General features: G+C 38.8%; 1 protein-coding gene across 1 annotated transcript in view; it reads left to right on the top strand.

The window, feature by feature from the left end:
- Positions 1 to 12,433, top strand: part of LOC134661742 (otoferlin-like) — a 49,563-nt gene that overhangs the window by 3,736 nt on the left and 33,394 nt on the right. Inside the window, exons 6-12 of the mRNA XM_063517923.1 lie at positions 216 to 399; positions 948 to 1,126; positions 1,569 to 1,704; positions 1,972 to 2,007; positions 2,303 to 2,490; positions 2,882 to 3,097; positions 6,005 to 6,175. Of these exons, the coding sequence (XP_063373993.1) occupies positions 216 to 399; positions 948 to 1,126; positions 1,569 to 1,704; positions 1,972 to 2,007; positions 2,303 to 2,490; positions 2,882 to 3,097; positions 6,005 to 6,175 (1,110 nt within the window). The remainder of the gene's footprint in view (positions 1 to 215; positions 400 to 947; positions 1,127 to 1,568; positions 1,705 to 1,971; positions 2,008 to 2,302; positions 2,491 to 2,881; positions 3,098 to 6,004; positions 6,176 to 12,433) is intronic.

Here is a 12,433-nt window from a genome sequence, read left to right as displayed (position 1 = left end):
TTAGGTCATACATAAATGAAAAATTGATGATAAGTATTAGATATCAATGATTTATTGTTTACCTGTGACCCACTTTGCAATCGGGTCATGATGGGGTGTTTGTACCAAATTCATTTCGTTTCTAATAATCGCCAACAACCTGCACGGCTACCACGTTTTAAAGTTCGATCGTATGGCGGTCCGATTCTTGTTCACTTTACATTGCTCGCCCAAAGGGTGAGACTTGCCCGCAGTACCGCACCAACAACCCAGTGTACATCCAGCGCATATCCCTGGTCGAGATGTTTCCGAACGTGTGCGACATAATCCAGCTGGATGTGTGCTCTGTTAACGTGGGGTCGAAGGTTCTGGCAAGTACGAGGCTGAAGCTGTCGGAAATATCGCATGGCGGGGAGAACGGTGAGATAAACATTTAGCTGTTCGAATATGGGCTGCGTGTTTGAAAAGAAAAATTTGACTAGTAATTTTAATCGAGCGACAGGCATAACATAAAATCTAACGTACTAAAAACAAGTTGACTTACTTACAAGGATTAAATTTTTCAAGATATACCCACGTTCGGGCCGTCCGGTTTGTTTCTTTTGGTTAGCCATGAAGATCGTCATATCTAGGTATTCCTAATTATAAGGATAGGGTCTCCCTGGTCATCCTTGGTACTAGGTACCTACTTCTATGTCGCCGTTATCGACAGTATGATACATAAGACCTTCTTTTTCCCTTACAAAAAGTCGGTGAATATTCTTAACCTTTTCGACGCCGTGTCAAACACAAAAGCTGTCTTTCAGACGCCACGTCACCAAAGTGTCAAAACTGAAATTGAACTTTATGCATACGCACCTAGGTCTATGTTGCTCTGTGGTCTATGACCGATTAATACGTCTTTGGCGTTGGACCTGCGGTGTTTATATATCGGTCATTGGCGTCCAAAAGGTTAAAATCATTGGCAGGATTCCTCCCCACATTCGGGCCATCCCTCCTCCACATGTACGGGCCGTGGCGCGAGTCTGACGACGGGCCGTTCCACCGCGGCGCGCTGCTGGTTGCCATGAAGACCATAGTCCCATATTACAAGCAGGGTCTCAGGACGGTGCATGTGGAACCGGTGAACGCTGGGTCGCTGGATACGGTGAGATCTGACGAGCAAGTTTCAAAGGTTCCTAATATTAAGAAAGCTCCCCAAAACATTTGGAAAAGTTTTGCAGGAATTGAAGTTGTGCAATTTAGGGAACTATTCGTCGGCATATTAGTAGTGATCTGACTGGAAAAGAAATAAAGAGAGAGAAATAATAATAATCCTTCTAGAGAAATAATATTGACAACGGCATTGGACCAATTATTCCAAACTACAAAAATATGAACTTTGGTGGTTGCCTTTTACATGTACCTAGCTAATTTTTTTACCTTATCAGCTATTTCTATCACTCTTCTCTGTACCCTTGACGAATCCTTTTTTTCTGACTACTACAAAGCCAACCGGAAGAGTTCTTCAACCAGAAAGGCCAGAATTTGTCAAACGCTAGAAAGGCTACATGGTGCTATAAATCTAAATCCTTTATTTTATTTGACAGGAGTGGATCATCGAGAACTTCATCATGTTCTGTCCTATCTTCGAAGTGTCCATGCTGGATAAGAGCTTATCGGGAACCTCGTGTGGGATTGCGATCACCGCTGGAGAGATCCCTTTTAGCAGCCCCTTTGGCCAAGGCAAATATCACTACACCTAAATAAGACACAGTCCCCGCCGCGTCACTCTGTCTGTATGTTCGCGATAAACTCAAACTATTGAACGTATTTTCATGCGGTTTTCACCTATCAATAGATTCTTCATCTTGAGGAAGGTTTAGGTGTATAATTTGTTCAGGTTTTATTTAACCCGTGCGAAGCCGGGTTGCTAAGTAGGTACTAAGTATATACATATTACTTTCGACTACTTTGGTTTTGTTAATTTAAATTTTTATTTAATTTTTACAGATTCTGACGAATTTGAGAGAGTGACGTCTGACATAAGTGAGTGTATCTCTTTTTTTTACTACAATGGTTAAAAATCAACAAACTTTTCTCTAATAGAAATACTCCGCAAAAACCACTTGGCACTGCACTTGAAACATTCGTGTGACTCTTAAAATAATTTCTGTTGACTGTTGGGAGACGCGCCTACTCCCTTTTCTGGCGTGAATCTAAAGGGGCCCACAGATTACCAGTTGGCCGGGGGATATCGGCCTATCAGTTAAACGTAAAAAGTGACAGTTCCGAACAACTGACAGGCTGATATCGTCTGGCGAACTGGTAATCTGTGGGCCCCTTTACATGCTCGACTCATCAGAACAGAAGAAACTGCATTACACGGGCGGCAGGCCCATCCGCTGGAACAGCCACGTGTCGGGGCACCTGGAGCTGACGTGCCCGGTGCTGCAGCTGACCGCGCGGCTGCCGGACCTGCGGCTCCGGGTGTACGTGGACAACGTGCTGCGGGGGATCCTAGCTGATCTGGTGAGGAAGGTGACACCTCTGGGGCTTCAGACCAGCTATCACTGTCGCATTTATTATTTTCCTGTCATGCTATGCGTCACTTTCGCACTTACATATTTGTTAGAACGTGACAGCCTTGGTGACAAATTATAAAGAGCCGGCCATCTTAGCCCTACAGGAGTTCATAGGCATCATCTATTGTACGACTTTGTCGGATTTATTGATTTACACATCCATGCCGAATTGCAGCTTTCTAGCACTAACTATCACGGAGAAAAGCCTCGAACAGACAGACGGACAGACAGACAGGAGGACATGGTGAAAGTATAAGGATTCCTAGTTGACTACGGAACCCTAAAAACGGCATGATTGAATTTACGGAGATAAAATATATTTTTATTATTCATTTCAGGAAAAAAATCTATCAGAAATCTCCACCCGTCTCACAAACAATGACTACAAGTGTCCAAACGACCTTCTGGAGTCCCTCCATCGCTCGAACGACGAAACTGCCTCCAAGATCAGGAAGTTTCTAGAACTTGTCCAATGCTCCAGCTCAAACGAGGACATGCAGAAGTATACCACCGAGCTGGATCACAAACTTGTTCAACTGCAGAAGGAGAAGATCGTTAGTTCTGTAAAATAATACTACCTAACATTACAATACAATACAAATACTCTTTTTCTACTCCAGTACGGATATGATGGTCGTTCTTGTCTACGTGACAGCGTGATAAAACGGTGTCCGTCACTTTCTTTCCCACGGTGTTAAACAGTGACAGTTATTTTATCACGTGGATAAAGATGGATAAAGCTATCCATAATAGGCTGGCAGCACTTAAATGTGTCAATTAAATGACTGACAGTGATATCTAAAGCAATGTCATTTGAATGCTTTGTCTATAGGCTCATAAGATGACTGCTAGCAGTTATCTTATGAGTATAATACAACTGCTTTATTTTTTTTAAAGATACAAGTTCCGATCATCTTGATTGAAAGAGGTATGTTTTCATTTACAATAATAACTCTTTTTTTTTTAAATAATAACTCAATTTTTTTTAAATAATAATTCTTTTTTTTTAATAATAACTCTTTTTTTTAATAATAACTTTTTTTTTTTTTTTGTTTATTTTTTTTTTTTGCTGCAGCTGTCATAGAAAAAGTAATGTATGCAACAGCTCATAATTGGTTCTTAAAATTCAAGGGTCGAAGTTACAAAACGAGACGTAGTAGAAGAACCCTTATTATATCACTGTTGCATAAACTACTATTACAGTACATATGGTGCTAATTTCCCGAACTAGTGCCATATATATAGTTTGTAGCTTTCTAATAGACCCCGAAGGCTATTAATCCTATTGTCTATTGTTAAGAAAAACCGCTCGTGCCACGTGCCACAACCACCTGCATAAAAAATCGGTACTTCGGTTACTGAGTGCCGGCGAGTCGAACGCTACAGAACCAGTCTAAAATGTGTCATCGAGATGCGTAACAAAGGCGCGTTATCGGAGAGCGCACCTACACTGGTTTTTTGAGCGTTGGACTAGCCCGCGCTCAGGTGCCAAATAGAATAATTAGGACCCTTTTTTGCAGGTAAGTAGCACGTGCAGTTTTACTGAACAATAGACAATAGGATAAGCCTTCGGGGTCTACTAGAAAGCTACAAACTATACCAGTGGCGCGCTTCCATAAAAGCCGATTCCCACCGGGCTTGCCTGTTTTTGGACGTTTGAGCAGAGTTGTAAAGGAAATATGTAAGCCAATTTAGCCCCGGCTTGCCTATGGATATGTTTGACGCGCCGCCACTGATATATACTGTAAAACGTTGTACGATAGGTACACGTACGAATAGGTAATTCGCAACTCGTGTCGATTTAAAACATTTCCTTCGATCGTGTTTTAATCTCGTATCGTACAGATGTATAGTGCATAACTAATCTCCATCGTACGTAGGCAACTCTGAAAGTTCTTAGAAAAGGCTACTTAGAGATCATACTTATAACAAAAAGAGGCATATTATTTATGAAAATATAATTCTTTATACTTTTTTTGAGGTATATGCAATTTGGTCGTTATCTGTGTTTCAGGATTGATGGCAATTTGGAAATTGTACGTCGAGCGTTATTCCAATTTCGACCTAAGAATTTGTTCGTATTACTATTTATAACGATTTTCGTTGTGGGCTCAGCCAACAACAGAGTTACAGTAAGCTTCAGTTAAAGTTTCATAATGAAGCCTAGTTCTTGTACGTCTGTTTATATTTTAAATTACACATTTAATCGCTTTTGTAGTTATTCAACGGATGATCATACAGAAGCATGTCATTCAAGAGTGACGTCAAAAGTTTACATCGCACAATTGTGCGGTTAATAAAAAATACTGGCAAAAAATTGTAATATCAGTAGTTTTTGATATCCCTCAGTATTCATATGACACTGTTAAAAAAATCTTGCTTAAATTATTTTGTGTCAAAAAAGCTTGAATCCCGATGGGTACCTCATGAATTTCATACAAAACCTCCGAGGACCTAAAATCGCCATACAAAAAAGGCATTGGAAGAATGAGCTGTGTGCGCTTCAGGGTAATACTATCCTAATGAAAATTTGTACGCGTGGTCAGAAAGAGATAAAGCCAGGCGTGGCTCACTCCGCGATTTCGTCGCTTTGCTACAGGTAGCCAGGTAGCTAAAAGTATATCCGTTAGGCCCCAATTTTGGGGAAAGCCATAAGCCGCGCGTCGCGCTCTCGCCACCTAGCGGCCATATCTGTGCTGATCGTAACAGACGCGTTTCGTTAGAGAGTAAGTCTTCTGTACTTAGTACTATTATTTATTCTGTGATAAAGCACGTATTAAAATAAAGAGTAACGTCCTAATTACTTCAGCTTTTTCTATTCTAAACACTTTCAGTTTGCCCCTCGTATTTTCACGGAAACGTACTACGTAGCTACTAGGTACGTAGTGTCATGCTATTTCAGTCAGTCTCAGTACAGTCAGCAGCAGAAGTTGCTAAGCGGGCGAGGTGTTCAAAATTACCTTGACACGCTCTTATTCTCTTAACAATAAAGTCACGTCAAGATCATTTTGAACACCCGGCCCGCGTAGCAACTTCTGCTGCTGACTGTACAACTCATGGCTAAACCGGTTTTTTTGTTTCTTCTGAAGACCCTCGTCCTACACGTAGTACAGTCACCACACGGGATTGTTACGCCATTAAGGGTCCTGTCCATTTTGTACCTACCTAATTAATATTTTGTAAAAATTAAGAGTGAAAAACTGAAAAACAGATTTCATACAAATTTTTAAATGCTCCTAACTCTTATAATAATAAAAAACATTTAAAAAGAACAAACGTAGGGGCATAGCTATGGTTGATATATGTACCTACAACCGTTTGTGTCAAAATATTTTCAATAATGTTAATATCCAGACCAGAGACAGAGAACTACGTTTGTATGAAAAGGGCCTCCACTTTCGTCTACGTTGAAAAACCTGTCTTGGTTCGTCTTGGTATAAAACAAGCCATATTTTTCCCAGGAAAAAATATACAGTCGACTAATATCAAGAAAGACTAAAGCCCTTAATTCGCCGTGCTGCAGCAGGGGCAAGCCCCTTTGTCTTAAAGACACTGGATCCAAGAAAACTGTCAAAATGGTGCTGGCCGAAGCCAAGAGCGTCCTCCACGAGCTGAAGGAACTCTTGTACAAGGTTTGGTTGGGTTTAACTAAATAAATAAATATTAGGGGACATCTTACCTTACACAGATCAACCTAGCCCCAAACTAAGCAAAGCTTGTACTATGGGTGCTAGGCGACGATATACATACTTATATATTATAGAAAACTACATACATACTTATACAGGATGTAATCTAAAACGTGATACAAGATAATCAAACCTGAATCTTTTCATGATTTTGAACAACTTTTACTATGGGGTCAACTTTGTAAATTAACAATAAAAACAATCTTTGCCATACATTTTTGTCTACCTCTCCTTGACCATTTCTATGGAACAGCTCAATTTTTTTTTTATATTACAAAATTGACCCCATAGTAAAAGTTGTTCAAAATCATGAAAAGATTCAGGTTTGATTATCTTGTATCACGTTTTAGATTACACCCTGTACATAGAAAACATCCATGACTCGGGAAGAAATATGTGTGTTCATCACACAAATAAATGCCCTTACCGGGATTCGAACCTGGGACCATCGGCTTCACAGTTCACTACCCACGAGGCCAGACCGGTCGTCAAACTAAGTCAGTCAAGCTGGATATGTCAGTAGCAATGTAAAGCAAACTAAAGTATGGTATCCATAGGGAACGAACAAAAAGCAGCAATGTACATCGAACAACGATGAAATGTAAACAAAGCAGTTCCACAGAAAGATATAAATGACCCGCGAATGTCGAACAATTCAAACGTAGAGCTGCTAACCCGCGATTTTACAAATTTGCCGCCTTTTGCTCCTGACAAAATTTGCTTGACCAACTATATTTATATTATTTATTTATTTATTTAATTCGGTCCTTTTAAGCCTAGAGTTAGACCAACCTAAGTTGGCAGCGATTTCGATAGCCCAGACTGTGCAAGTGTTATTTTAAACGTCAAACTTCTATGAGATTATGACGTTTAAGTAACACTTGCATCGCCTGGGCTATTAAACGAGCAATTCTTGTTTATTTATATATTTATTTATTTATATATATATATTTCGGGGATCTCGGAAACGGCTCTAACGATTTCCATGAATTTTACTATATGGGAGTTTTTGGGGGCGAAAAATCGAGCTAGGTCTTATCTTTGGGAAAACGCGCATTTTCGAGTTTTTATATGTTTTCCGAGCGAAGCTCGGTCACCCAGATATTGACGTTTAAGTAACACTTGCATCGCCTGGGCTATCAATAGTCCCTGGCGCACACGACAAAAAAGTGCGATTTACGGCAAATGATGATGATGGAATTTCCTTTTGCCGAGTTGCTCCTTTTGACTCACAGATTGATTTAGGAAGGGGAGCCAATCGAATTTTTGATGCAAAATTTTGACTTCAGGGGGGGTGCCCCCCGAAATTTGTAAAAAATAAAGTTTTACTATTTGGTCAAGTTTGGTATCATTTTCGTGTAACTCAAGGATACTAAATTCATTTCTGATATTTAATTTATATGGTTTCATATAAATCATTTAAAACGAAATGTAATTTTATTTTTTTCCGAATAAATGCCAATATTTTTCTTATTTTAATATATACACAAAAAATAATAATTTCATGAAATAGCCCTACTATTCCTCGTTATAAAAAGTATACACATGGCATATTTATTTCTAACAAATGTGAAGAAAAAAAATAAAATGTAGACCTACTTTCAACCACAAGCTCACCGAATAGTATACAACGATGTGTGTTACAGCTATTTAATATAGGTAGAATTACGGCGTTTGATGATGATGAGATACCTTTTAGCATAATGAGTCCTTAGAACCCTTAGATCATTTTAGGAAGGAGAGCCACCTTGATTTTTGGTGCGGTATGGATGAAAGGGTGGGGTGTGATTTGTCCCATACAATCATAAAGTTATGAAAGCACCTGTTTAGATTTCTGCATTAAGTTTGGTGTCATTATCGAGAAAATTAAAAGAAAAAAAACGGAAATGGACTAATAATTACATTATTTCGTATTCTAAAGCTTTTACTACCTATATATTTGTTTACACTCTTTAACATTGCTTATGCTCGGTGCACAACCTAATCCGATTTAAGGGGCGTATTAGCAGCGTATGGTCAATATTTACATTATTTTGTATTTTGAAGATTTAATCACCTAAATGATTTCTTCCTTTTGATTTACTCAAGAATGTCACCAAACGTATTGCAGAAGCCTAAACAGGTGCTTGCATAAATTTATGATTGTATGGGACAAATCACCCAAACCTTTTCATCCCGACAGTACCAAAAATCAAAATCACTTTTGCATCAAAAATTCGATTGGCTCCCCTTCCTAAACCAATCTGTGAGTCAAAAGGAGCAACTCTGCAAAAGGAAATTCCATCATCATCATTTGCCGTATAATTAAGTCTGCACCAGGGACTACAAAATCGCTGCCAACTTATCTTGGTCTAACTATGAGGATAGTATGCAAGTGCCACTATTAAACGCCTTGAGCTTTTTCACATTGTCCAATCCGATGTCGAATATTCCAACAGCATCCTACGCTTTTTCCCAAGCCTTAAAGATGTGTTTTAGGAGTTCCGCACCAGCGTCAGTAGTTGACCAATCTCGGGTAAATTGCATCCTGGTTATTCCTGGTTACTGAATAATTATGTTATCTATACTGTAGCACTGTTTACTGTGAATCTAGTACGTTCTAAAAAAGAAATCCCAAAATAAATTGACTAAATTGAAGGATTTCAATGTTAGTAACCTTCCACATAATGGCGAATCTTCTAGCAAATTTATATTAAAAAAAATCATATGTGACTGACACCCTCTTTTGTTTAGCGCGTTAGTCCAGGGGTTCCCAATCTTTTTCAGTCCGCGGCGCACTTGCAAGTTTAAAATTGCGTCTCGGTGCCCTAACCTAGCTAGGCTATTCGAAATAGATAGGTACATGGTATGGAAGATTACCTCACGGCGCCCCAATTCGAGACTGCGCACAGTTTGGGAGCCCCTGCGTTAGTCTATTGTTATCAATACCTGTGGGGTCTAGCCGGTGAATGTTCAGCCCCTAATGGATCCTTTATAAGGCTGTCAATCATTGGCTGTATATAATAAGCAAGGTGCGCTTCTTGACCAGTCTCAGTCGACACAAGGATTTGGTAGGATTAAGTTAAAATGGTAAGTTTTTGTCGCATAGTTCTATATAAAATTTGTAAAAAGTAAGTAATCGGTTCGATTTTCTATCAAGCGAACTTGTGAAATCGTGTTCCGGGAGTGCTTGTTTTAATCCAAACGATTGATAGTGCTAATTATTTGGATACCTTCAAGATCGCACAAGTTGGGTTCTGATTCCCTTAACAAACTTTCACCCCTCTTTTTGCACCCTCGCGAGATGATTTCGGGGATAAAAACCATTCTATGGCCATTCCCAAAACTCGAACTATCTCCATTCCAAAATTCATCTAAATCGGTTCAGCGGTTATTGTTTCCCCATAACTCAACCGTAAGCCTCCTGGATGATTTCTTTGATATAAACTATCCTATATCCTTTCTTGGGACTCAAACTATCTCTATACCAAAGGGTGTAGCAGAATAGCCTTTGAAAAATTGCCCCCAGCGCTTTTGGTTCGAAACTATAACCAAACGATGCCTTTTAAGAAGATAAGATAATACTTTGCACAAAGTTTCAACCCCCTCCGACCCCCTGGGGGTCCACAATATCAGATAAACCCCAAAACTATTTTATTTTTTCCTCCAAATCTATGAGACGGACGGATCCCCAATTTTGCTCAAATATTATTGGAACTAAAGGCCATTGTTGAAAAAAATTACAGCTCTTTATCTCATTCCGTTATAAAAAAAAATTGTAACACCCTGTATAATGACTTCCAGTCTTGGCACAATAACCATATTTTTTTTAAATAGGTACTAACGTCTTATCTACGTCATATCCAAAATTCATCCGCTTAGCAAGGTTGCAACACTGTGAAATAAATGTAAATGTACCATTTAGTACCTACTTTTACTATGTAACACAGGCGGCATTATGAGTTAAGTATTAGGTACCTAATGTACCTGATGTGTAAAAAACAACTACCGGCCAGCCGAGATGCCCCTCGTGTTGGATTTCAGAACGCAATGGTGGTGTTATATAAATATGAATGAAACTATTGGTATTTATACGAGTAAGTGTTACAGTTTATTTTTTCATTTGACATAACATACCCTCCAGTTTGTAGTGATATACAAGGTGTAATAAAAATTGTGGGGATCCATTTAAGGACATAATCCGTATCGTGTACTGATTAGTAAAAAGTCGAAAAAATATAATATTTTACGCGAACATTTTTTGGCCTTTGTATGGAGAATTGGCTGACTGGGCTGGGTCTTAGACGGCCTGCCCCTTAGAAAAAAAAATCCTGTCAAAAAAATATTTTAATGGTACATTTACATTTATTTCACAGTGTTGCACCCTTGCTAAGCGGATGAATTTTGGATATGACGTAGATAAGACGTTAGTACATATTTAAAAAAAATGGTTATTGTGCCAAGACTGGAAGTCATTATACAGGGTGTTACAATTTTTTTTTTTATAACACAATGAGATAGAGAGCTGTAATTTTTTTCAACAATGGCCTTTAGTTCCAATAATATTTGAGCAAAATTAGGGATCCGTCCGTCACATAGATTTGGAGGAAAAAAATAAAATAGTTTTGGGGTTTATCGGATATTGTGGACCCCCAGGGGGCCGGAGGGGGTTGAAACTTTGTGCAAAGTATTATCTTCTTAAAAGGCATCGTTTGGTTATAGTTTCGAACCAAAAGCGCTGGGGGCAATTTTTCAAAGGCTATCCTGCTACATCTAAATCCTGCTGCCTTTCAACTAAATCGGTTCATCGGTTTAAGCGTGAAGAGGTACCAGACAGACACACTTTCGCACTTATAATTATCTGTATTGAAGTCACATTTATGAAATAACTCGGTGTCTATCTCTAGAACCTGACTTATGTGTCAGGTTTTAGGTTTAGATGTAGCGTTAGTGAGTAAGCAAATATGAAATTAATTCTTTCAGGTATTCAAAACATTTGTCTTCACACTAGTCTGCCTCAGCTTATTGGTTGCGATACCACCCTGGCTGCCGAGGGTATCAGCCAAGCGGTCAGACGTGGCCCTCCGCAACTACGTAATCGGGCTTGACTACCCACTTGACTACGCCCCGGAGACTGACCGCCGGGCGGCGCTGCCCGAGTTCATAGTCGACTTCGCGAATATGATTAGGGACGATATCATCCTGCTTAATAACGCCGGTGAAACTAGGACGAGGAAGAGTGGGAATATTAAAGTTAAAAAACAGTCTAATGTCAGTATAATGTACAAAAAAAAAATGTAGTGCATCATTATTTTCCATCGTTTTCACGGAAACGTACGAACGTACAGTCGTCTGACTATTTCAGTCAGTCTCGGTACAAAAAGTACTGAGGTTGACTGAAGTAGCATGACAAATACGAGCGTTTCCGAGAAAATACGAAGGAAAACAATTATGCACTACATCTGTAATTGCAAAATAACTTCAGTAGGTATCTTTTTAACGGACTTCAAAAAAGGTCCTAGCTTTTTTGTTTCATGGCTAAAGGGGTAGGCCATATTAGGCTGAAAAAAACTTATGACTCTTTTTCAACTTGACAGAGTTCAATTTACGCAAGCAACTTTTGAGTCAGTTTTATTTTGCTAAATATTAATTTGAGGTATTCAATTTAGACTAGGTACCACCCTACCACCGTAACTATATACTTCGTAAATACCACTTGTACCTACCTAAATATTCATGTCTATATAGCGATATTACCGACACACCTGTTTTAAGTAAAATAACTCTTTTATCTCATCTATTAATTTTCAGCATGCGATTTCAAATGTGCCATGTAACTGTGAACGTAATATAGTAAGTATATTATTATAGTTCCTATAACCTTCTTCGGTGTTAGTATCCAAAGGTTATGGCGCCATCGCTCGAAATGATTGCACCATAACTTTGGCCTACTCTCGGGTAGATGGCGTTAATTTCAATATTTGACTAATTAACACATATCAGTGAAATAATTAGGGTCAAAGTCAAATGGCGTTCTAACAGTTTTAATCTTTTGTCAAAAGATGGGAGTGAATTTACTGTGGCTACATAATTTACTTAGACAATCCGCCTCTATTTCAAATTCTCTTTGGTAAAAATATTGGTATTTGTGTAATGGGGAGTTCAATACCAGAATGGAAATTGTACAACTAATTCATTTAAAACCAAATTTTAATTGCTTAA

The sequence above is a fragment of the Cydia amplana genome, chromosome Z, assembly GCF_948474715.1.
Source record: "Cydia amplana chromosome Z, ilCydAmpl1.1, whole genome shotgun sequence".
In the NCBI taxonomy this organism is placed as follows: domain Eukaryota; kingdom Metazoa; phylum Arthropoda; class Insecta; order Lepidoptera; family Tortricidae; genus Cydia; species Cydia amplana.
Note: the sequence above shows the minus strand (reverse complement) of the source record. Positions and strands in the feature narration are given on the sequence as shown.